The sequence below is a fragment of the Eleutherodactylus coqui genome, chromosome 5 (genome assembly GCF_035609145.1).
Source record: "Eleutherodactylus coqui strain aEleCoq1 chromosome 5, aEleCoq1.hap1, whole genome shotgun sequence".
In the NCBI taxonomy this organism is placed as follows: Eukaryota; Metazoa; Chordata; class Amphibia; order Anura; family Eleutherodactylidae; genus Eleutherodactylus; species Eleutherodactylus coqui.
This window is the reverse complement of record NC_089841.1, coordinates 70,006,164-70,029,209: the sequence shown is the minus strand read 5'-3', so window position 1 is coordinate 70,029,209 and position 23,046 is coordinate 70,006,164. Positions and strand designations below refer to the sequence as shown.

The window sequence follows — 23,046 nt, the reverse complement described above, 5'->3', positions numbered from 1 at the left end:
CCAGCGGAGGATGGAAGGGAGTTACGGTGTCAACGTGCTTGGTCTAAAATTGCGGTTCCGGTTGTTCATAAGGACAGTGATTTGGCGTCTGCTTTACGAAATATAGCAGCTGTTAGGATACTGGTCTTCAACTGTCCATCTTGTCTCCAATCAGCCATCTTATAAGATTCAATAATTCTCTTTACAAACTAACTCATGTCTCCTTTAAGAATTTTATGCCTTTTTAGATTAATTTCCTTTTACAAATTGAGATATGAATTTTCGAGGCATGCAGCCAGCATCACTAGAGCAGATTCTCAGGCTCATGTATCAGTTATGTCTTGAAGTTTAGTGAGAAAATGCATTGTTTGTCCATTTTTTCATTCAAATGTCAAGTTCTCATAATTACACTTTCTATCCATGAGAAAATGACTTGTACACAGCTTTGGCATAAAGCAACTCCCTTTCTTCTTCCAGAAAGGTTTATGTTTTTACAATAAATCTTAGAATTCTTTGAGATACAGCAACCTGTGTATGTCCCTGAATTCTCCAGGCCTGAAAGAACATATACTAATTCGGAACTCAGCAACATATCAATTGGGGTCCCCAGAATATCCCTAACACAGTGCAGTTGGATGGAAAAAAAAAAGGTGGTAATGTGCCTTTTAGTGTTATCGGGGGATGCATCGCGCCTGCCTGAGGTCAAGGCGGAGCCTCCGGGTTTGCTTTTTCAGGATACAACTTTTTGCGAAGAAGGACCGTTGAATGCTGGGCTTTCGAGTGAGATAAAAGAAAAAAATTCAGAAAGGGGAATATTTAGATATCTGGTCACTTTTGTTGGTGGACCACATAGCGGTTGATAAAGAAAAAACATTTGATAAGGGTTCAGATAAGATGCAAAAGGTAGCAAAGAGATTTATTAATTGGCTAAAGGCCTCTTTGGCATTGGCATATGTAACATGCCAGCAGAGGCTGGATAAAGGCCCGAAGATGTTGGTCTACTTTGATATGATTTTCAGTGTTTACAAGCTGCACGGGTGTGCTGCATGGTGGTGGTACAATGTCGAATTTTGTCACCGGTTGGCAGGTAATCCCCCCATTAGCTGGGCATCTAAGGCACTGGATGTGTGGGTGTAGTTAATTATGTCTCAGCATCCTCAGCGGTCCTTCCAGGGGGGTGTCACACCCGGAGGTCAGCAACCAGTGGCCATGACACAAAAACCTAACGGTTCATGCTGGTTGTAGAACGAAGGACACTGTCATTTTTACGCAACCTGCAAGTTCCGGCATCATCGTTTGATATGCGGGGGTGCGCATGTACCAGTGCACTGCTTGCAAAGGTCGCAGCGATAACCTGTAGCAGGGACTACCGGGCCTAGTCGAACACTGGTGAAAGGCTGGGAGCTGCAGTGGTGGCTAGGGGCTTACCCCAAGAGGCAGGAGGCAAAGCTCCTCAGTAAAGGGTTTTCTGCCGTTTTTTTTTTTATACTGCATTGTTTTTCATTCTTCTGTTCAAATTTAAAATCAGTTTGCGGAAATGTAGTTAGAGTTAGCAAAAAAGAAATTGTTTAACCCCTTCCCGCTCCAGGGAGTACGTTTACGTCCTGGGAGCGGGTTACTTCCCGCAACAGGGCGTAAACTTACGTCCTGGGGATAGCGCGAGATCACATATGATCCCACGCTATTCCGCAGCGGGAGCCGGCTGTCAGTCGAGGTGCCACCTTTTAAGAATATGCGGGTATCTCCAATTGGGCTTGCACATAAGAAGGAGCCAGGTAAATTTCGGTTGATACAGCATCTCTCTTTTCCACCTGGAGATTCGATTAATGATGGCATATCCAAGGATGAGACATCGGTATTGTATATGTCTTTTGATAGGGTGTTTTTTCTGGTACGGCGTGTGGGGCATTGAATCGGCTTTTCGATTGCTGCTAGTACACCCAGATTGTTTTCACCTTTTGCGTTCCCAATTAGATGGGCAATACTTCATCGATATGTATCTTCCTATGGGATGTTCAATTTCTTGTTACTATTTTGAACTATTTCGTTCCTTTTTGGAATGGATGGTTCAATATGAGATGAGCATTTCGTTGGCAATTCATTACTTAGATGACTTTTTTGTTTGTGGGAGTGAGTGATTCTGCGGTTTGTTTCCTTTTGTTATATACGTTTAAAAAGTTGATGGCAGAAGTAGAAGTTCCTTTGTCAAGTGAAAAGAACATCAGGCCAGTTGCAAAATTAGAATTTTTGGGTATTGAGATAGATACAGTTCATATGGTTTTCCGAAGACAAGCTTACAAGGTTAAAGGCGGCAGTTGACATGGTATTGGAGTCCAAAAAATTCACTTTACAGCAAATGCAGTCCCCGCTCGGTCTGCTTAATTTTGCAGTTAAGGTTATGCCAATGGGCCGTGCTTTTTTTAGGCGGCTTTCCTTGGCAACAAGGGGTGTGACAAAACCTCATCATTTTATTAGAATTACGAAGTGCATGAGTGCTGATTTGCAGGTATGGTTGGAATTTGTTGCAGATTATAGCGGGAGAGTGATCCGTCAGGAGCTTGAGGTGTCCAATGATAAGTTGAGTCTTTTTTCGGATGCATCAGGAGCTCATGGTTTTGGCACGATTTTTGGAAATCGCTGGTGTAGGTCACCTTGGCTGGCAGGTTGGGGGGGAAACGTGGTCTGACAAAAAATTTGGCCTTGCTTGAATTGTTTCCAATACTGGTAGCTTTGGAGCTGTGGGGCAACGAAATGGCTAACAGATGGATTTGTTTGTGGTCAGATAACATGGCCGTAGTGCAGGTAATTAATGCCCAGTCGTCATCCTTGGCAATACTGACATTGTTCAGACACTTGGTATTACATTGCCATCAAACTAATATTCTTTGTCGCGCAAAGCATGTTCCAGGGAATCAGAATGTGGTTGCTGACGCTTTGTCTCGCTCTCAGTTTGCAATTTTAATAGCTCTACAAGTGGAACAGACTGGGGAGTGTTGCCCGGAGCCCTTGTGGGACATCATAAACAGGAGTTGTTGAAGTTGCTAAGCACTTTGGTGTCTGTGGCTACTTGGAACAGTTATGGTATGTCTTGGAAGCTTTGATTTGCTTGCGCTCCAGATGAGTTCCCTAGAACAGAGGAACAATTACTACAGGTGATGCTGGAATTTTTAGCATCTTTGAGGGAAAAAGAGATTTTGGCAGAGGTGGTGCAAAGGCATTTGTCTGGCATAGCCTTTTTATTAAAGCTGCATAACCGGTGGGATATTACGAAGCATTTTGTAATTCGTCAGATAGTAAAAGGCTGGATGAAGGAGAGGCTAGTAAAAGACCGTCGCCGACCCATATCTTTTGTTTTTTTGTGTCAGTTGTTGCAAGTTTTGACTATGTACAACAGAGTTGAGGGAATATGGATGTACTCCGATTACACTTTTAAACTGCTTTATTGAAGATGTGCTCATGAAACAAAGGACGCGTTTCGATTCTGTGAGGTGAACAAGAGTCGACAGAATCGAACTGCGTCCTTTGTTTCATGAGCACATCTTCAATAAAGCAGTTTAAAAGTATACTCGGAGTACGGCCATATTCCCTCAACTCTGTTGTACATAGCCAAGTGTAACCATCCGGACCGAATAGTAAAGGACGTGAGTATACACCTACATGAAGTGGATATACACAAGCACGAACCAACAGCGGCAAGGTGAGATTCTCTCCTTTTTTGTTGCAAGTTTTGGAAAAGGTTTGCTCAGTGTGAGTGTTGTTTGTTCAGGGCCGCTTTTTCATTAGTGTTTTTTGCTGCTATGAGAGTTAGTGAGTTGGTTCCCGCCAGTAAAGTAAAGAAAGAGGGTTTAATGGTGGGGGATGTTTTTGTGGTCAACGATGTTTTGAAAATTTGCATCAGAAAATAAAAAACAGATCTGTTAGGTCAAGGGTCATGGTTGTCTATTAAGCCCACAGGTTCAGTGACTGGAGAACTAGCTGCCTATTTCAAAGAAAAAATCGACCACATTCGAAAAGAAATCTCTGAAAGCTGCATGGTTAGCCCTGATCCCAGCTCCATCAGCACTGCACCCAGCACCTACTCACTATCTACGCTAGAACCAACGACAGAGGAAGAAGTCTCCAGGCTCCTTTCCACTGCCCGCCCTACCACCTGCGCCAGCGACCCTCTCCCCTCTCACCTCCTCCGCTCCCTTTCCCCAGCTCTCATTACTCACCTTACCACAATCTGCAACCTCTCCCTAACCTCTGGCACTTTTCCCTCCTCATTCAAACACTCCATTATATCCCCTCTGCTTAAAAAACCAACTCTGGACCCGACTAATGCTGCTAACTACCGACCCGTCTCAAACCTCCCCTTTATCTCCAAATTACTGGAACGCCTGGTCTACTCTCGGCTTACTCGCTTTCTCTCTGACAACTCACTCCTCGACCCCCTCCAGTCTGGTTTCCGCTCTCTACACTCGACCGAAACTGCCCTTACAAAAGTAACAAATGACCTGATGACTGCAAAGTCGAGAGGTGATTACTCTCTACTAATCCTCCTTGACCTGTCTGCTGCATTTGACACTGTCGACCATAATCTTCTTCTCACTATGCTCCACTCTATTGGTCTAAAGGATACTGCTCTCTCCTGGTTCTCCTCCTACCTCTCTGACCGCTCTTTCAGTGTTTCCTTTGCTGGTTCTATCTCTGCTCCACTTCCTCTCGCTGTCGGGGTACCCCAGGGCTCGGTCCTTGGTCCCCTTCTTTTCTCTATCTATACTGCCCCAATTGGACAAACAATCCACAGATTCGGCCTCCAATACCATCTCTATGCTGACGACACCCAACTATACACCTCCTCTCGTGAGATCTCTGGACCATTCCTCCAAAATATCACCGACTGTCTGTCCGCTGTCTCTAACACTATGTCCTCCCTTGTTCTCAAACTAAACCTCTCTAAAACTGACCTCCTTGTCTTTCCACCTTCTAACCGACCTCCCCTCAACATCTCCATTCCAGTGTCTGGCACCATCATAACCCCCCGACGGCATGCCCAATGCCTTGGGGTCACACTGGACTCTGACCTCTCCTTTACCCCCCATATCCAATCTCTGGCCCAAACATGCCACATGCACCTCAGAAATATTGCTAAAATACGTCCGTTCCTAACCACGGACACGCTAAAGACGCTCGTGGTTGCGTCATCCACTCCCGGCTTGACTACTGCAACTCGCTACTCATTGGCCTCCCCCGCACTAGACTCGCTCCGCTCCAATCCATACTAAATGCAGCAGCTAGACTCATTTTTCTATCCAGTCGTTATTCAGACGCCTCTGCATTATGCCAGTCGCTGCATTGGCTGCCCATCCACTGCAGAACTAAATTTAAACTCCTCTGCCTCACTCACAAAGCTCTGCATGGCGCTGCGCCACCATACATCACCTCCCTACTTTCAGTATACCACCCAGCGCGCTCACTCCGATCGGCTAACACCCTCAGACTAAACACCCCTGTAATACGAACCTCTCATGCTCGCCTACAGGACTTCACCAGAGCAGCACCCATCCTCTGGAACGCTCTACCCCAAGGCATCCGGACAATTCCCGATGCACGAAATTTCAGACGTGCCTTAAAAACGCACCTCTTCAGGGAAGCATACCAAATCTCCTGACCTAGTCCCTCGCCCCTCCCTATGGTGCTCCACCCTGTTTGCCTTCTGATAAATGATCTGTACATAAAATTTCCTATTGCCTGTGTTCCCCAACCCCTGCACCTCCTGTACCACCCTCAACCCATTTGTGTCTAACCCAATGTACCTTATATTGTAATTGTTGTATTGTTTTGCATTTATCCATGCCTGAAAGCGCTGCGGAATAAGTTGGCGCTATACAAATAAAGATTATTATTATTATTATCAGTTTGGTGTCCAGTGTTATTTGTGAGGTCCTTCTTAAGGATTCGGCAAGGGTCAGGTCAGTTGTTGATATACAAGGCTGGGGCTCCGCTTACACGTTTGCAGTTTACGGCGGTTTTCCGGTCAGGTTTGCGGATGCTGGTTTTCCGTGTAGAGGAATTTGGAACTCAATCCTTCTACAGCCGACTTGGATGCTGATGCAGTGAAGAGATTGGGACGATGGACGTCTAATTGTTACAGTCTATGTTAGGCCGGATTTAGTCACGCCTTGAAAGGGTTGCTACACATTATGTTTTATTGCTAAAAGTTCAGTTTTGTTTTATTTCAGGTGTTGATCTACCTGGTTGTATGGTTAGTTGGCCATTCCTACGTGTACTGGGCGAAACTTTGGGTGGAGGCCTGCCCTGGTGGTCAGGTTCCTGGTTTCTCGAATTTGGAAGCCCATTGGAGAGACATACGGGGTCTCAGGTGGGCCAGGCTCTTGTCAGATCGTGGATATAAGTCTCCATTTCCCGGGTCGGGTGATATTAGTAATTCACGCAAGCAGGAATGATTTGGGGAAGGTAAAAATTGTTGAATTAGACCATAATGAGGCAAGGTATGGTCAGTTTGGAGATTTGTTCGAGAAGATGTTTCTTGTCTAGTCAGATATTATAGCCAGGGGTTTCTGGAGGGAAAAAAAAAACATATGCCTATTGAAAAGTCAAGGAAAACTTTAAACGTCAGACTGTATAAGTTCGTACGGACATTGGGTGGTGTCGCTATTAGACATAAAGAGTTGGAGGGGGATAACGAAAATTTATTAATGCGGGATAAGGTTCACTTGACTCCTATAAGAATGGATATTTTCGAAAAGCTGAACGGCGCTAAGCCAGTACGGACCCCCCCCCCCCCCCCCAGCTCTACACTGCCCACAACATCCCTGCTCCACGCTGCCCACAGCACACAATAAGGGACTCACCAGGCCAGTGGAGGAGGACAATGGCGGTGAAAAGCCCTGAGCAGCCTGTCACAGCTCCCGGAGTGAAAGAGGAGGCAAACCGAAACCAGCCTGAAGCTTGTGTAGGAGAAGCCAGTGGAGCGATCCTGCATACATCAAGGAGCAGCTGAACAGGTCAAACGGGGAGAAGGGATCATTCCTATGCTTGCAGAGGTGGCAGCTACCTGGGTGAGTCACCATAATTGGCCCTGGGTGGAAGATCAGTGCAGGGTCTGCTCTCCGTACCCTCGAGTGAGGTCATCACCAGTACAGTGCACAGCATGATCTATCACATCCAATACTCTGTTGCCACCTAGTGGTCAAAGAGTAAACTGCGTGCAGCCCAATAGCACATAGTCTAGAGACACTACTGCCACCTAGTGGTTGAAGAAAGAACAACGTGCAACTCAATCTCCATACTCAATTGTTGATAGAGATATAATTTCCCTGATACTGGCAACTAAGCCAGGTTTCTTGGATAAGTAACTCTTACACAGTTCCGACGCTAACATGTGGAACCAGATGGGAGAAAGCTCCTGATACCTTGCGGCCACAGTGAATAAGACAGAACAGAGACGCAGATACATCATAGATCACTGTATTAAAGGAGCTAGTCAGGTACCGGAGGAAGCAACGAATGGAACGTTACCTCCTGAGGAGTGGACAGAAAGTAGCGGGAAAGTTCCAGGCTCGAACACGCGCTGAATCTCAAAGCGAGCTGACATCCACACCTCAAACCCCCAAAATCACCATGCAGGCAAATGAAAGTGAGAACTTCGTAAGCCCAACACAATCAGAAATGCAAGAAGAGGCTCCAGAGATTCTTCCCAAATACAAACAGCTAGCAGAGGAAGTGTCGCAAAGCATAGGTCCAGACATCTAGAAGATGATAGAACAAGCATTGCAGAATTCGCTGTCACGATTGCATAAGGAACTAACAATAGTCAATAACAGGGTGGAGACGTTGGAAAGTACAGTGAACCAACAGAGATGAGCGAGCACCAAAATGCTCGGGTGCTCGTTACTCGAGTCGAACTTTCAGTGATGCTCGAGAGTTCGTTTCGAGTAACGAACCCCATTGAAGTCAATGGGCGACTCGAGCATTTTTGTATATGACTGGTGCTCCGCTAAGGTTTTCATTTGTGGAAATCTTAGCAAATCACCAAAGTCATGTAAAAAACACAGAAATGGATAGGGCAGGCGAGGAGCAACATGCAGGGCTGCATTTCGGGCTCCTAGGTCTCACTATTAACCCACAATAGTGGCAAGAGTGAGACCCCCCCCCCCCCCCGCACTGTCAGCATAAAGATCGTTCTCCTCTGCCACAGCTGTGGCAGAGAAGAACGATGTTAACCCATTGAATTTAATGGAGCCGGCAATACAGGCGGCTCCATTGAAAGCAATGGGCTGCCGGCGAGCGCGGGATAAATTTTCGGGAAGGGCTTAAAAATATAAGCCCTTACCTGAAAATCATCCTAAAATGTGTAAAAATAAAAAAAAATTGTATACTCACCTTTCCGCTGCAGCCGGAGTTCAGTCGCGTCTGGCCGGCAGTTCTTCTGAACTGCACTGAGTAGTATTCCGCAGCTGGGGATTTAAAATCCCCGCCTGCTGAATGAGCTGCCTCTGATTGGTCACAGCCTTCACCAATCAGAGGCAGCTCTCACTCACACCCATTCATGAATTCATGAATGGGTGAGTGAGTGCTGCCTCTGATTGACTCAGCGCATGGACCAATCAGAGGCAGCACTCACCCATTCATAAATGGGTGTGAGTGAGAGCTGCCTCTGATTGGTGAGGCTGTGACCAATCAGAGGCAGCTCATTCAGCGGGCGGGGATTTTAAATCCCCGGCTGGGGATAGATCAGCAGTTCAGCACCACAGTGCAGGGGACAGCAGGAGAAGACACGGCTGTGCCCCGGCAGCTGAAGGGAGGTGAGTATCTATTTTTTTTGTTTTTTAAATCACTTTTAATTCTTTTCTAGGGAATGGCTTATATGTAAAGCCCTTCCCTGAAAAAGAATTCAGGTGTGCCAGCAGACCATTGTCTTTAATGGAGTCGCCGGCAGCAGCTGCGGCTCCATTGAAGAGAATGCCTGCATTTTTATTCTTTTTTACACTAAAATCTTTCTTTTTCAGGGAAGGGCTTAAATGTAAAGTCCTTCCCTGAAAAGGAATGCAGAGAGCCAGCAGGCCATTGTTTTCAATGGAGCCGCCGGCAGCAGCCGCGGCTCCATTGAAAACAACGCGTGCATTCCCTATGGTGCACGCATGTCCTATCTTTGCAGGCACGCACCTGCAAAGTACAGGCATGTGCACACACCATAGGGAATGCAGTGTTGTAAATACAAGCGTGTTTTTGTGCGTGCGTATGCACGCACCAAAACACGCTCGTCCGAACGCACCCTTAAGGATGATTTTCAGGTAAGGGCTTATATTTTTAAGCCCTTCCCGAAAATTCATCCCGCGCTTGCCGGCATCCCATTGCTTTCAATGGAGCCGGCTGTATTGCAGGCTCCATTGAATTCAATTGGCTAACATCGTTCTTCTCTGCCACAGCTGTTACAGCTGTGGCAGAGGAGAACGATCTTTATGCTGACAGAATTTTTTTTTTCTTTTTTTTACACATCTTAGGATGATTTTCAGGTAAGGGCTTATATTTTTAAGCCCTTCCCGAAAATTCATCCCGCACTCGCCGGCAGCCCATTGCTTTCAATGGAGCTGGCGGTATTGCTGGCTCCATTGAATTCAATGGTCAGTGCTCATTTAATCGAGACGAGTACCGCGTGGTGCTCGTCTCGAGTAACGAGCATCTCGAGCACCCTAATACTCGAACGAGCATCAAGCTCGGACGAGTATGCTCGCTCATCTCTATGAACCAACTATCTGCGGACAAGCATCACCTAGAAAAGCAATTGCAAGAAAGTACACAGTGTATACAGCGCATGATGGATAAAGTAGAGATCTAGAAAACAGGTCTAGGCGCAACAATTTAAGAATAGTGGGCCTACCCGAAATGGTCAAACATGGAGAGTTACAGCGAATCTGTGAAAAAGAACTGCCAGAGGCGCTGGGCCTAGGCCACTACTGCAGAGTGGAAAGAGCTCACAGAAGTGGACCAGAGCAACCAGATCCTAAAGGATCTTCAAGGGGAAAACAACAAGCACAACGCCCACGCCAGGTCATATTCAAGCTTCTTGACTACAATGACAAAATCTCGCTGCTGCAAGCATTCTGGACTAGAAACAAGCCTCTCAAATTTAAAAATTAATTGCTAATTTGTGAAGATTTCTCAGCAGAAGTTGCCAAAAGAAGAGCATTCAGCACTGTCTGCACAGCCCTATATAAAAGGAGGACCAGATTTCAACTCCAATACCCTGCGCAGCTAAATGTGTTCAACACAGATGGAATCTTTAAGATATTCAGTACGCTGGAAGCAACAGAGCTCGCCTTAAGAGTCTTGTTGCCACAGCAATCCTTCACCTACAAGAGAAGAAGCAGAAGACCCAACACATCCCTGTCACTCACCGAAATCCTTACCTACGACAGAACGCCAGCCATGATTCTAACACCACAGTATGTGATAAGAGTCATACCCTCCTCCCCCAAAAAAATAAAGTGATCCAAACAAACTGGAACTAAACCTCCCAGTGATGGACAACAAACCATGAGTATCCCCATACTGGGGGTTCAAAAAAGAAAAGAAAAAAAAGGGATCCACATGAACATTTACACCTAGAATCACAAGTGCTATCCCAACACTGAACATTACATCAGCCTCCAACTATAGCGCATTCCAGACCAGAGACTACTCCACATTATGCGCAAACACCCAAGTAGATGAGAGTATGAAGATAATTTTCACCAACACCTCCATGACACGGAAGTGGAGATTCCGATCAGAGAAAGGAGGCTGATACCAACATACATACAGGGGGTAGCACACAATTTTGGGGACTCAAAACACCAAAAGCTGCCAACGACATCACAGAAAAATGGTGGGAGAAATCATCTCAAGCTCTGATTCAATCAAGATATAAAGCAGGCCAGAGGAAGGCGCCCCTCATGTGTCAGAAAGAAGTTTCAACAACACAGTAGTGACCCTTATAGAGGCACAAGTGTAACGTTATAAGTTTAAAAATATTCTTGCAATAATTTTATATTTACTTGGATAGTTATGTTTTTGTATTTTCTAAGATAAAACCAGTATAGGAAAATTTTTGGAAGACACATATTGAAAGTTGGTAACGGAGGTAGAGGTTAGAAACGGGCTTCGCTTTGGCTACTTTAGCTTAAATTATCAGGTTAAACTCCCCTTTTATCACATTGATTTAATCTTATTTATTTTATTCTACGGTCTTTTCTATTTTGTTTTGCGAAATTTGAGTACAGACCCTACACCTATCTCAAAAGTAAAAGGTTATCCGACTGCTTGACAAATGCATATAATTTCATGGAATATAAAGGGGCTTAGGTCAACTAATAAAAGAGTAAAGATATTGCGCTATCTTAAAAAATATCGACCAGATATAGTGCTGCTGCAGGAAACGCATCTGCAAGATGCATTTTGCCATAACCTAAGATCGCTGTAATAAGCGATGAGGTATGGCAGGAGAGAAGTCCTGCTATGCCTTATGATAGCGATCTGCAGTGCTGTGGTGAAAGTCCCTCAGAGGGACATGGATGGCGAAAAAAAAGAGAAAAATAAAGATCAAAAAATAAAAAAGTTTAAAAAAAGTTAAAAAAAACTTTTTTTATGCTTTTCTTATATTAGCATAAAAAAATCCCACATATTTGGTATTGACGTGTCCGTAACAACACGTACAATACATTGAACATGCCTTTTATCCTGCACGGCAAAAAGCGTTAAAAAAACGCTTAAAAACTGAGGTAAAATGCTAATTTTTAGCATTTTGCTTCCCAAAACACGCAATAAAAGTGATCAACAAAATGTATGTACCTCAGAATGGTATCAACAAAAACTACAGCTCGTCTTGCAAAAAATAAGCCCCCACAGAGTGCCGTCCATGGAAAAATAAAAAAGGTACAGGACTTTGAATGCAGTGAATTTAGAAAAAAATAATAATTTCCAAAAAAAGGGCTTTTATTGTGGAAAAGCCTTAAAAAAATATAACAATTTTGGTATCGTTGTAACCGTACCGACCCGCAGAAAAAAAATGTAGTGTGTCATTTATGCTGCATAATTAACGCTCTAAAAAAAAACCCCAAAAAATCTATGGCAGAATTGATGCGTTTTCTCTCCCTACGATCATAAAAAAAAATAATAAAAGTTTTACAATATAGCCTATGTATCCAAGAATGGTACCAATAAAAACTACAGTTCGCCACACAAAAAACAAGCTCTTATACGGCCACGTCGACGGAAAAATAAAAAAGTTATGGCTGTTGAAAAATTGAGTTAAAAAAATACCAAAAATCGTTTGGTCCTCAACGTCAAAATAGGCCATGTATGTCATTAAGGGGTTAAAGCAGTACGTCCTCAAGCCCGCGGTAAAAGGAGGGGCTTTGCTATGGATAAAATAGTTACAGTTCAATTGCTGGAGGTGTGGATCAAGGATACGTTAAAACGTTTCTTTCAAATAAAGTTAAAAAAAAGCTGTGGCCTACCCCACTTACCCACAAAGTTTGGTTTAATGTGGTTCTTTCGTTGTGGAAAAAAGCAGGCTTGTGAAAGTGTAAAGTTGGTTAATATGTCGGCAGTTTAGTGGTTTCTCTGTGTCTCCACACATAATAGTGGTCCTTCTGTGCCCTCCCAAAATAAGGGATCCCTGTGTTTCCCTTAAGTAATAGTGTCTCTCAATACCCCTACAAACTATCGGGTTTCCTTTGTGTGGTCCCTTTGTTCCCTTCGAAGTAATTTTCTTTGTGCTCCCACAAAATGATATTTGTCTTTCAGTGCTCCATAAATAGTGGTCCCTCTGTGTTTCCCACAAATTAAGAGTTATGCCTCTGTTCCCCGCAAGTAATAGTGATCTCTCATTGCCCCCACAAAATATAGCAGTCCTTCTGTGCCCCCGTAATAGTGGGCTGTTTGTTACTACAGTTTGACCGTACCTTCACATCTTTAATATTTTTGTTGTATATAGCGCTGGTGCACAGCATACCTCCTCCTCCTCCCTGTCTCCACAACTTCAGCACCTCAAAGCACTATAGGAGCCAAAGAGAAGACAGGGGAGGTGGATCCAAGATGAATGCACTACCATGTGCCAGCAGCACGCTCTGTACAGAAGATAAGAAGGTGTCAGTCAGTGTAGTGAGGGGGGCTTGAGGGCCCCCCCTGACATAGGAGCCCTGCCATAACTATGACCGCTGTGGTTCCTTTAGTATCACCACAGAATCCTGGTATAGATTTTACATTTGGGTCTAGGAGCTTCATGCTACGACTGATAAATATGTTGCTGTGATGGACACAGATGACCATGGCACCAATAACTGCAGTTTATTGAACAATTATTTTTGCAAGCTTTCAGATCACAGAGGCTTCATGAAGGAGATGAAATAGTCTTTGTGCTCAAAAAGCTTGCAAAAGTATAATTCTTCTGCTTAGAAAACAAAGGTATCACCTCGATAACACTTAGGTCTTTTTATACAGAAATACGTAGCATCACACAATATCACATAAAGGAAGATACCCCGCTGTACTTAATACAGATGAACCGACAGATGTAACGGCATTTAAAAATTGTGCATTTCTATCAGTTCTTCATGTGTAAATTTTCCTGATGAAGGACCTTTGTGCTCTGATTAGCCAATAAAGGCATCATCCTGGTAATAGTGTTATTTTTTTACACAAGAGTAAGACAGTGGTGAATATACCATCTAACAACATGTAGGGTGCAGTTGTGGAGTGTTTTGCGTTGCAGTACTACCACCCTTGTGTGTTTAGGCACCCCCAAGGACTGTCCCCATATAGGACTACATTACAGCTGGAGTTGATCTTTATGTTTTATTAATATATGAATACTGAAGCTCCTGTATAATGACAATATAGAAGATTACTCTTTAGACATAGCATGAGTATCTTTGGCTTGTATCCCATATGAAGAGTAATAAGGCACAGAGATCTTATTAGGCAAAATGACTCCAGAGCAAAGATGAGAAGCAGCGACATTCGGGGGGGGGGGGGGGGGGGCAATATTCCAGGGTTTAGGAGGAGAAGCCTTCTGCCATCTTTATTCTTCCTCTCACAGGCCAAACACTTTTGGATCCACAGAGGATTTCAGCAGCTCATTCCCAGCTCTGACAAACTGATCCAGAGAGGAACCTGCAAAATGGGAGACGTTCCCTGTTAGAGCCACCAATAATATTAGATATCTCAAAACTGACTGATGAAAGCAAGGACCTCATAAGCTGTGACTATAAGGAGAATAGTGTATTATGGCGTCGTATTTGTCATATGTAAGTCAATGTAAGTTGAAATGTAGGAGTATGGATTAGGCCACTGCTGGTAAATTGTCCTATCTAATCTCAGTAAACTCCAAAGAGGCACAGGGCCAATGCCCCTCTGTGTGGCCACAAACAGAAAGGACCTGGACAAGTCTTGATTTCTGAAGTGCAGAAGAATGGTTTCTGAGTTTTTGGAAATCCAAGTAACTGAGGTTGGACCATTTTAGGAATAGCCCATTTCTGTGAGAGATGATTCATAGTAAAGCAATGATGTATTTGGGCTATAAGAAGAAAACAAATACTTGGCAACGTATAAGTGATATAAGTGGTATTGTTTTAAGCTTGAAAAAGACCGTGGAGGTCAAAACGTAGCTGCTTGTCTTTTCGTTATGGGAGCATAAAGCTTGTTTTACTGCTTTGCACCAATTTATGCTGCCAAGTATTTGTTTTCTTCTTGGATTATCTACAGGGACTTGGTTCTGGATCCCTAACTTGGCTCTGCATATTAATCTGCCCTGCCAAGAGTGGGTTTCTGTGTGGTGCTGCTGGTGCAACTTCTTGCTTTTACTGTATTTGGGCTATAAGTCTTACCTGTTGCTGAATATAAGGGAAGTATTTTGGACCAAGGATACTTTGTGATGAGTTCATGACAATGAATATCCAATGAAGTCATCCAAAATATACCGGACCTGCAACCATTGAAGCTAAAACACCAGTGATCTACCAAACACCTCATCAGGAATAGTTTTGATGAACCTAAACAATCAAATCCTGTTTCAGGTCAAACTTCACTAAACGTTTGATTCTATGCAAACCCAAACTTTCAGTGGTTTGTCTTGGTCGAACCCACTAAACTCTCCTCCTCTTCTCAGTGGTTAGCACTGTTGCCTTGCAGGATTGGGGGTGAGAAGGATACATATATATCCTTGTAGGTAGAAAAGAAAACACTGGAATATATATACATTTATATAGATATAGTTATGTGCCTTTCTTTTTATATGTATACTAACTTTATTCTCATATGTACTAACTCTAGGAAAAACTTAATACTTCGCCTTATACCGGATATTCCAAAGGCCTTGCCAGGCGAAGACAAAATGTATTTTAAACACAGCAAAGAAGAACCAGACACAAGGCCGTGTGCTTGGCCGTTTTCCCAGAAGCGCCATATCTAGATGAAGACCGTTCAACTATGCATCTGAACTTTCACTGTCTCAGGCCGGAAATCCGGACTTCCCATATATGGTTATGCTGTGAATTTGAGCCAATGAGCCCATCACCCATTCCTAGTGATGAGACCAAAGGGTATAAGATCCCATGTAATCTGTAATAAAGTGCGCAGTCATGTCCCTGTGTGAGGAACTATACCAGACCTCTGTGTGGTGTTTTCTTCTTTACCGCCGGCAGCGGGGCAAGTGGGGTGGGCCTGATTGGTGCTGTACGCAGAATTTTACCCTGACAGGTGTCTTGGTTCAAATCTGACCAAGGACAACATCTGCATGGTGGTTGTATGTTCTCCCAGTGTTTGAGTGGGTTTAATTGAAACTTATAAAACATTAATTCAGATGTTGGTCAGATTTGATCTTCTCCTCTTCCTCTAAAGGAAGAAGAGAAAAAATTGCTAGCACTGTTGCCTTGAAGCCATGGGGTCCTAGCTTCAAATCTGACTGAGGACAACATGTGCATAAATACTTGGATGTTCTCCCAGTGTTTGCATATCTTCTCCTCAGTAAATGTATGTTCTATATAAGGTGATTAATATTATAAACAAGAAACCCACACAAACGCAGGAACAACATATAAACCCCATGCAGATGCTGATTTTGGTCATATTTAAACCTAGGACCCCAGTGCTCCAATGCAACAGCGCTAACCACTGAGCCACATTTATTATGATGGAGGAGGAGGGATTTTATGGTTTGTACATAGTAGATATACCAGTCTTAGCGATATTGGAGAAGTTCCGGACTAGTTCAAATTAATTTGAACCTAACAGAATTTTCTGTCAAATTTCAATGAACCGGCTGAACCAAACTTTTCAAAAGGTTGCTCAACACTAATCAGGAACGTACCTGCTTTGGCCTTAAGCCAGGACATGGCCTTATACTCCAGTAATTCCCATTCCTCTTTCTGGTCTAGACAAGATGCGTGGAGCCAGATCAGCGCCAGGACTGTCGCCCACACTGATGAGTCCATATTCTAATGAGGAGGAAAGTATAAATAGGAATATATATTATTACAGGTACATTGCAGGACATTAGATTGGAGGACACAAGAAATAACGTGATTTAAAAAGGGTTACAGTAAATTACCAGAAATATGTCTGCAGATGGGATCTGATCACTCAAGTAGTGTCTGCAACTTGCTACGAGAGTTTGAAGGCAACAGTTCCCCTGTGATTACGGTGATAACGGATGTAGAGAAGGGGGCTGACCTAGGGCCCTTTTACATGAGATGACCTGTTGCTTTTACACAAAAAAATAAATATTGCTAGCGAATGAAGGCGGAGCCATTATTCCGGTCCGCCCATCTACCTTCACAATAAACAGGCAGTTATTTAGAAATGAATGAATGCCTATTTACATGGGCCAATCTGTCATTCAGTTTTCTTCATTCAGAAACTAAACAATGTATGAGAAGCAAATGAATTCTTGTTTGTTGTTTTAGTTGGGACATGCATTTATACTGAACAAAAATCGCTCAAATTTCTCATTAAATGCGAAAATCCAAGCAATTTATCAGCCTATGTAAAGGGGCCCTTAGTTTATAAAGTGAGCCAAACAGCTGACCCCTTGCAATGACGTAACAGGCACAGAGAGGAACCATACCATGTGACCTGGTGTCGAACCAAAAGTGGTGCTTCCAACACCATAGGTTCGGGTAAGGATTTTGCCTCCCTGGAAAATCATTTTTAATTATTCTATAACAACATTCTAACAAAATAGTTTTTCAATTCCTCATGTTTCAAGATCCCTGCTTGCTGTCAGTTAAAAGGAACATTCTTGTTTACGGCTACAGATCTATTAATTCTACTCCCATACCTAAGAATCCGCTACACTGTATGCAGACTAGACAACCACACAAACCTCTCTTTTGTCCTGAGGGTTTCATCAGGTATGGATTTACCATACATACAACCTGTGCAGCTGGACAGGTCAAGTGAGAAGCCAATCAGCTGTGTGAAAAGTATTATGCCAAGAAGTGTATTCAGCCTCCAGATGTAGACAATAATTTCTCATCCATATCATTCAGGGACACAGATTGAAGACTGTGGGTATAGCTACTGCAACTGTAGGGGCCCGGAGTTAAGGGCCCCGACAGCACTTATTTAGCTACCTTATGTGGCCTGTCTGTGTATGTATATGTGTGTATGTTTGTACTGTCAATGGATGTTGAGTTATGTAGATTGGCCTAGACAGCTCACCAAAAGGTCAATGTCTGGTGTTTGTCCTAACTAACATGTGCATGACTGAGCATAATACACTCTAACCCGCTCTGTGTCTTGTCAATCACCCCTAACTCGCCTGGGATTGGGTACTGGGAACTTCCTTTAGCCCAGGATTGGTTAGAGGGGAGATATAAAAAGTCAGCACTTGGGTGTGGTTAGAGAAGAAAAAGGGGGGAGCGAGTTTTGAGTCCAGAGAGGTCAAGCCTGAGCTCCAGTCAGGAGCTCAAGTCAAGCCCAACCTCACTTAGGCTAGCTCACATCGGGTTAAGTCAAGTCGGAGGAATTCAAGTCGTGGAGCTGGCAGCAGTAGAGTCTTTTTCCACCCTATCAGAAAAAGTCTGACTCAGGGCAGACCCCGCGGAATCTAGGAGGCAAATTTTAACCATGAGTCTACCTCATACCCCCACATGTGAGTAAAAGAAATGAAAAAGGAGGGTGGAGCAAGACCCAGTGAGGGTGGTGGAATATTTATGGAGTAGAAAGTGTTTCCAATGATTGAGTATTTTGAATGGTGGAGGTGCTGCCAACCAGATGACGCTCCACCAGTGTGGGCGTGAGTGTAGCGAAAAAGATGTAAAAAGAACTGGTATGGAGGCGCAACCCTCTAAGCTACTAGAAGATGTAGATCAAAGTCCAATGTGTGATGGTGAAAGCACTTTTTTATTTTTTCACAAATTAAAAACCAGCAATAGAATACGCGTTTCGGGGAAGAACCCCTTCGTCAGTTCTGCTGGATAGGACAACAGGATGCCTGGGGGTGACACGATTCCAAAGGTGTATTGAATGTGTCAGAGGTCCTGTGTGCAGGAGGACAGGGGAGAAAAAAGCGCTTTAGCCTTCGTGTCACCCCCAGGCATCCTGTTGTCCTATCCAGCCGAACTGACGAAGGAGTTCTTCCCCGAAACGCGTATTCTATTGCTGGTTTTTAATTTGTGAAAAAATAAAAAAGAAGTGCTTTCACCATCACACATTGGACTTTGATCTACATCTTCTAGTAGCTTAGAGGGTTACGCCTCCATACCAGTTCTTTTCACATCCTTTTCGTTTCATACCCGCACAAGCAGAAGTTAGTGGGTCCACGGGAGAGCCCACATCATGCCCTCCATTCCTACACAAATAACCTTCCTATACAGCGAGCCTTATCCCATAGAACAAGTGGAGGAAGCATTGTGAATTGTTTTCTATGCCTGAGAAGTTGGTATTGCCTACCGAACCACAAGTGTGTACAGTTGCTTTAACTTGCAAGCATTCAGTAAACTTTAGTTTACTACAACTAGAGATGAGCGAACGTACTCGTCCAAGCTTGATGCTCGATCGAATATTAGCGTGTTTGAGATGCTCGTTACTCGTAACGAGTACCACGCGATGTTCGGGTTACTTTCACTTTCATCTCTGAGACGTTAGCGCGCTTTTCTGACCAATAGAAAGACAGGGAAGGCATTACAACTTCCCCCTGCGACGTTCAAGCCCTATACCACCCCCCTGCAGTGAGTGGCTGGCGAGATCAGGTGTCACCCGAGTATAAAAATCGGCCCCTCCCGCGGCTCGCCACAGATGCATTCTGACATAGAGGAGGGAAAGTGCTATCTTGGTGGAGCTGCTATAGGGAGAGTGTTAGGAGTTATTGTAGGCTTTAAGAACCCCAACGGTCCTTCTTCGGGCCACATCTAACCGTGTGCAGTAGTGTGGAGGCTGCTTTTTGCAGTGTTGCACTTTTTTTTTTTTGGTATATCGGCCGTGCAGAGCATTGCGCCCTGCAGTAATACTCCAGGGCCAGAAGTGGTGGTTAGGCAGGGACAGAAGACATATATTGTGAGGCAGGGACAGAAGACATATATTGTGAGGCAGGGACAGAACAGATCTATTTGGGCTGCCTGTCACTGTCCTCAGTGTTCTGGGTGTCTGCTGGGTGTAGTAGTTCTCCAAAATCATACGCAGCCAGCTAAGTGTTACAGCAGGCTTGCGCAAAATTTTTTTTTCCTGGCTCTGTCTGGGCTGTGAAATCACCGCTGTATTGCAGTTCACAGTGCAACACTCTGCAGTTCTTTGACATACTCCAGGGGCAGAAGCGCTTAGGCAGGGACAGAAGACGTATTGATTGAATATAGGCAGTGGGCCTTTGCAGAAAAATTCGGGGAAAAAAAATCTATTTGGGCTGCCTGTCACTGTCCTCAGTGTTCTGGGTGTCTGCTGGGTGTGGTAGTTCTCCTAATTCATACGCAGCCAGCTAAGTGTTACAGCAGGCTTGCGCAAAATTTTTTTTTCCTGGCTCTGTCTGGGCTGTGAAATCACCGCTGTATTGCAGTTCACAGTGCAACACTCTGCAGTTCTTTGACATACTCCAGGGGCAGAAGCGCTTAGGCAGGGACAGAAGACGTATTGATTGATTATAGGCAGTGGGCCTTTGCAGAAAAATTTGGGGAAAAAATCTATTTGGGCTGCCTGTCACTGTCCTCAGTGTTCTGGGTGTCTGCTGGGTGTAGTAGTTCTCCAAATTCATACGCAGCCAGCTAAGTGTTACAGCAGGCTTGCGAAAAATTAGTTCCTGGCTCTGTCTGGGCTGTGAAATCACCGCTGTATTGCAGTTCACAGTGCAACACTCTGCAGTTCTTTGACATACTCCAGGGCCAGAAGCGCTTAGGCAGGGACAGAAGACATATTGATTGAATATAGGCAGTGGGCCTTTGCAGAAAAATTTGGGGAAAAAAATCTATTTGGGCTGCCTGTCACTGTCCTCAGTGTTCTGGGTGTCTGCTGGGTGTAGTAGTTCTCCTAATTCATACGCAGCCAGCTAAGTGTTACAGCAGGCTTGCGCAAAATTATTTCCTGGCTCTGTCGGGGCTGTGAAATCACCGCTGTATTGCAGTTCACAGTGCAACACTCTGCAGTTCTTTGACATACTCCAGGGGCAGAAGCGCTTAGGCAGGGACAGAAGACTTATTGATTGATTATAGGCAGTGGGCCTTTGCAGAAAAATTTGGGGAAAAAAATCTATTATGCTGCCTGTCACTGTCCTCAGTGTTCTGGGTGTCTGCTGGGTGTAGTAGTTCTCCTAATTCATACGCAGCCAGCTAAGTGTTACAGCAGGCTTGCGCAAAATTATTTCCTGGCTCTGTCTGGGCTGTGAAATCTCCGCTGTATTGCAGTTCACAGTGCAACACTCTGCAGTTCTTTGACATACTCCAGGGCCAGAAGCGCTTAGGCAGGGACAGAAGACATATTGATTGATTATAGGCAGTGGGCCTTTGCAGAAAAATTTGGGGAAAAAAATCTATTTGGGCTGCCTGTCACTGTCCTCAGTGTTCTGGGTGTCTGCTGGGTGTAGTAGTTCTCCAAATTCATACGCAGCCAGCTAAGTGTTACAGCAGGCTTGCACAAAATTATTTCCTGGCTCTGTCTGGGCTGTGAAATCACCGCTGTATCGCAGTTCACAGTGCAACACTCTGCAGTTCTTTGACATACTCCAGGGGCAGAAGCGCTTAGGCAGGGACAGAAGACTTATTGATTGATTATGGGCCGTGGGCCTTTGCAGAAAAATTTGGGGAAAAAAATCTATTTGGGCTGCCTGTCACTGTCCTCAGTGTTCTAGGTGTCTGCTGGGTGTAGTAGTTCTCCAAATTCATACGCAGCCAGCTAAGTGTTACAGCAGGCTTGCGCAAAATTATTTCCTGGCGTTCCGTAAGCGAAGTCAGCCTCCAACCACAGGCCAATAAGCGGCACATTTAATTACAGCGTTCTGTTTCTGCATTACTGGTAATACAGCATGCTGAGGGGTAGGGGTAGGCCTAGAGGACGTGGAGGCGGCCGAGGACGCGGAGGCCCAAGTCAGGGTGTGGGCACAGGCCGAGCTCCTGATCCAGGTGTATCGTAGCCGACTGCTGGGGGATTAGGAGAGAGGCATGTTTCTGGCGTCCCCACATTCATCGCACAATTAATGGGTCCACGCGGGAGACCTTTATTAGAAAATGAGCAGTGTGAGCAGGTCCTGTCGTGGATGGCAGAAAGTGCATCCAGCAATCTATCGACCACCTAGACTTCTGCGCTGTCCACTGCTGCAACTCTGAATCCTCTGGCTGCTGCTCCTCTTTTCTCCCAGCCTCCTCACTCTATTACAATGACACATTCTGAGGAGCAGGCAGACTCCCAGGAACTGTTCTCGGGCCCCTGCTCAGATTGGGCAGCAGTAGTTCCTCTCCCACCAGAGGAGTTTATCGTGACTGATGCCCAACCATTGGAAAGTTCCCGGGGTCCGGGGGATGAGGCTGGGGACTTCCGGCAACTGTCTCAAGACCTTTCAGTGGGTGAGGAGGACGATGACGATGAGACACAGTTGTCTATCGGTGAGGTAGTAGTAAGGGCAGTAAGTCCGAGGGAGGAGGGCACAGAGGATTCGGAGGAAGAGCAGCAGGACGATGAGGTGACTGACCCCACCTGGTTTGCTACGCCTACTGAGGACAGGTCTTCAGAGGGGGAGGCAAGGGCAGCAGCAGGGCAGGTTGCAAGAAGCAGTGCGGTGTCCAGGGGTAGAGGCAGGGCCAGACCAAATAATCCACCAACTGTTTCCCAAAGCGCCCCCTCGCGCCAAGCCACCCTGCAGAGGCCGAGGTGCTCAAAGGTCTGGCAGTTTTTCACTGAGAGTGCAGACGACCGACGAACAGTGGTGTGCAACCTTTGTCGCGCCAAGATCAGCCGGGGAGCCACCACCAACAGCCTCACCACCACCAGCATGCGCAGACATATGATGGCCAAGCACCCCACAAGGTGGGACGAAGGCCGTTCACCGCCTCCGGTTTGCACCGCTGTTTCTCCCCCTGTGCCCCAACCTGCCACTGAGATCCAACCCCCCTCTCAGGACACAGGCACCACCGTCTCCTGGCCTGCACCCACACCCTCACCTCCGCTGTCCTCGGCAACATCCACCAATGTCTGTCAGCGCACCGTCCAGCCGTCGCTAGCGCAAGTGTTTCAGCGCAAGCGCAAGTACGCCGCCACGCACCCGCACGCTCAAGCGTTAAACGTGCACATTGCCAAATTTATCAGCCTGGAGATGCTGCCGTATAGGGTTATGGAAACGGAGTCTTTCAAAAATATGATGGCGGCGGCGGCCCCGCGCTACTCGGTTCCCAGTCGCCACTACTTTTCCCGATGTGCCGTCCCAGCCCTGCACGACCACGTCTCCCGCAACATTGTACGCGCCCTCACCAACGCGGTTACTGCCAGGGTCCACTTAACAACGGACACGTGGACAAGCACAGGCGGGCAGGGCCACTATATCTCCCTGACGGCACATTGGGTGAATTTAGTGGAGGCTGGGACAAAGTCAGAGCCTGGGACCGC

General features: G+C 45.3%; 1 protein-coding gene across 4 annotated transcripts in view; it reads right to left on the bottom strand.

The window, feature by feature from the left end:
• Window positions 1-13,802: 13,802 nt before the first annotated feature.
• The window catches only part of LOC136627525 (von Willebrand factor A domain-containing protein 5A-like), a 77,608-nt gene continuing 68,364 nt past the window's right edge, over window positions 13,803-23,046 (bottom strand). For all 4 annotated transcript variants that reach the window (XM_066602711.1, XM_066602712.1, XM_066602713.1 and 1 more), the window contains 2 exons: window positions 16,334-16,460; window positions 13,803-14,139 (listed from right to left, as the gene is read on the bottom strand). In XM_066602711.1, coding sequence (XP_066458808.1) covers window positions 14,060-14,139; window positions 16,334-16,460 — 207 coding nt within the window. In that variant the 3' untranslated portion in view covers window positions 13,803-14,059. The remainder of the gene's footprint in view (window positions 14,140-16,333; window positions 16,461-23,046) is intronic.